This window comes from Engraulis encrasicolus, chromosome 7, assembly GCF_034702125.1.
Source record: "Engraulis encrasicolus isolate BLACKSEA-1 chromosome 7, IST_EnEncr_1.0, whole genome shotgun sequence".
In the NCBI taxonomy this organism is placed as follows: domain Eukaryota; kingdom Metazoa; phylum Chordata; class Actinopteri; order Clupeiformes; family Engraulidae; genus Engraulis; species Engraulis encrasicolus.
This window is the reverse complement of record NC_085863.1, coordinates 15,955,195-15,956,831: the sequence shown is the minus strand read 5'-3', so window position 1 is coordinate 15,956,831 and position 1,637 is coordinate 15,955,195. Positions and strand designations below refer to the sequence as shown.

The 1,637-nt window shown below is 42.2% G+C and overlaps 1 protein-coding gene across 1 annotated transcript; it reads right to left on the bottom strand.

Annotated features, from left to right (window-relative positions):
- LOC134452002 (uncharacterized) lies at positions 1-1,150 on the bottom strand. The gene is made up of 3 exons (XM_063202388.1): positions 679-1,150; positions 166-413; positions 1-84 (listed from the first exon to the last, which is right to left on the bottom strand). The coding sequence occupies exons 1-2, from the start codon at positions 1,127-1,129 to the stop codon at positions 211-213; spliced, it is 654 nt and encodes a 217-aa protein (XP_063058458.1). The 5' UTR covers positions 1,130-1,150; the 3' UTR covers positions 1-84; positions 166-210.
- Between the last annotated feature and the right edge of the window lie 487 nt (positions 1,151-1,637).

The window sequence follows — 1,637 nt, the reverse complement described above, 5'->3', positions numbered from 1 at the left end:
GCGTGTGTGTGTGTGTGTAAAAGATCTTCATGTAGGCCCGCTCTTGATGATAGATAGGCCTAAATCCCAGTCCATTTCTCATCCCTGCAGGAGAGGCATTTGACAACATTAGGAGGTATTTCTAATTGTGTTGACTATTGGTTTTACCAGTCCTCCCTCCCTTACCTAAATTTGAATTCATCTGACTCCGCCCCTGACGTCCTCAGAGCTTCAGGCCACTTGTTCCTGGTTAGCTGCTGCAGCCTGAGGGTCTTCAGCGAAGTCAGAGCGGAGGGCCGCAGTATCTTCTTCCTTGGCCTTCAAGGCCTCCGCCGCCTCCTCCCTCCGCTTGTAGAAGCCCTTCAGGGTCCTCATCCTCTCCTCTTCTCGCCGATTACGCTCCTCCAGAGCATCCAGGAAAGCCAGGTCTTCTTCTGTTATAAATGGAATTAAACATAGTCAAATGAACATGATTAAAATATGAGCACGGCTAATATCTGCAAAAAAGGAAGGAAGTATATTGTGTGGCTAGAAGTTTGCTAAGAGAAGACAGCTTATGATATTGCATGACTTTTAAGCAATAACCATAGACCAACATGCTGTATATTCAGGACACAAATCCAACAGAGATGCAGATGACAGCAGTAAGTGGACAGGGTACAATAGTCTTGGTAAGTATATGAGGAAAATAATTCTTACTAGTGAGCAGTGTTCCCTCCTTCTCCAGCTGTTCAACCACAGCAGTTGGCAGCTCCATGGAAAGCCCACTTCCAGAGCAGATCTCCTCCTCTGCTTTCAGTGGCTCAGGAGTTGCCAGTGGAACGGCCTCCACAATTTCAACAGGTCCACTTCCAGATCTGCTCTCCTCTGCTGTCTGTAGCTGAGGAGTTGGCCCTGGAAGGGTCTCCAAAACTTCAGCAGGTCCAATTCCAGAGCAAGTCTCCTCCTCTGCCTTGGGTGGGTCAGGAGTTGCCAGTGGAAGGGCCTCCACAACCTTTTTCTCATCCTTTTTCTTTTTCCTCAGGCGCTTAGCCTTCTTCTTCAACTGTTTCTTGCTAGCCACACCGTCCTCGGTGGGCACAGCAACACAACAGGTGAACATTTTTAGGAGCTTCTTCATTGTACAGCTTGTCTCTCCGGTGTGCCTCATTAGACTGAGCAAAATCCTCTTGATTTCTCTGAACATTCTAGTTTGGTGTTCCAGAATGAAAATTAAATAAAAAGATTCCAACATGTTTCTATGGCGATAACGGCATTTCTTTCTGAGTTGGCAACAAAGGGTTTAGAAATCTGTGTTTTTCACTAGGCCTAGTTGGTCACTAAAAGTTACGAGTCAAAGTGTTTTTGTATCAAAACAACAGGATTGATAATACTGTTTGTTAAGTTATTATAATTATTAATAGATTAATATATTATTAATAGATGAATTAAATCATAAATTAAAATACTTAGTAATCAATACACAAGGAAGGAAATACAGTACTTCTGATATTTGGCCTAAGAAAATTGATTTCACACCATCAGGCATTTAGTTTCCCTTTTTGCTACACTTTGTGTTTTTATTATTGTTATTATTGTTATTATTATTATTATTATTATTATTATTTGCAGCCTATTTCTGCACATTTCAAAAGGCAGCTACTGCAGACTAATTCCTT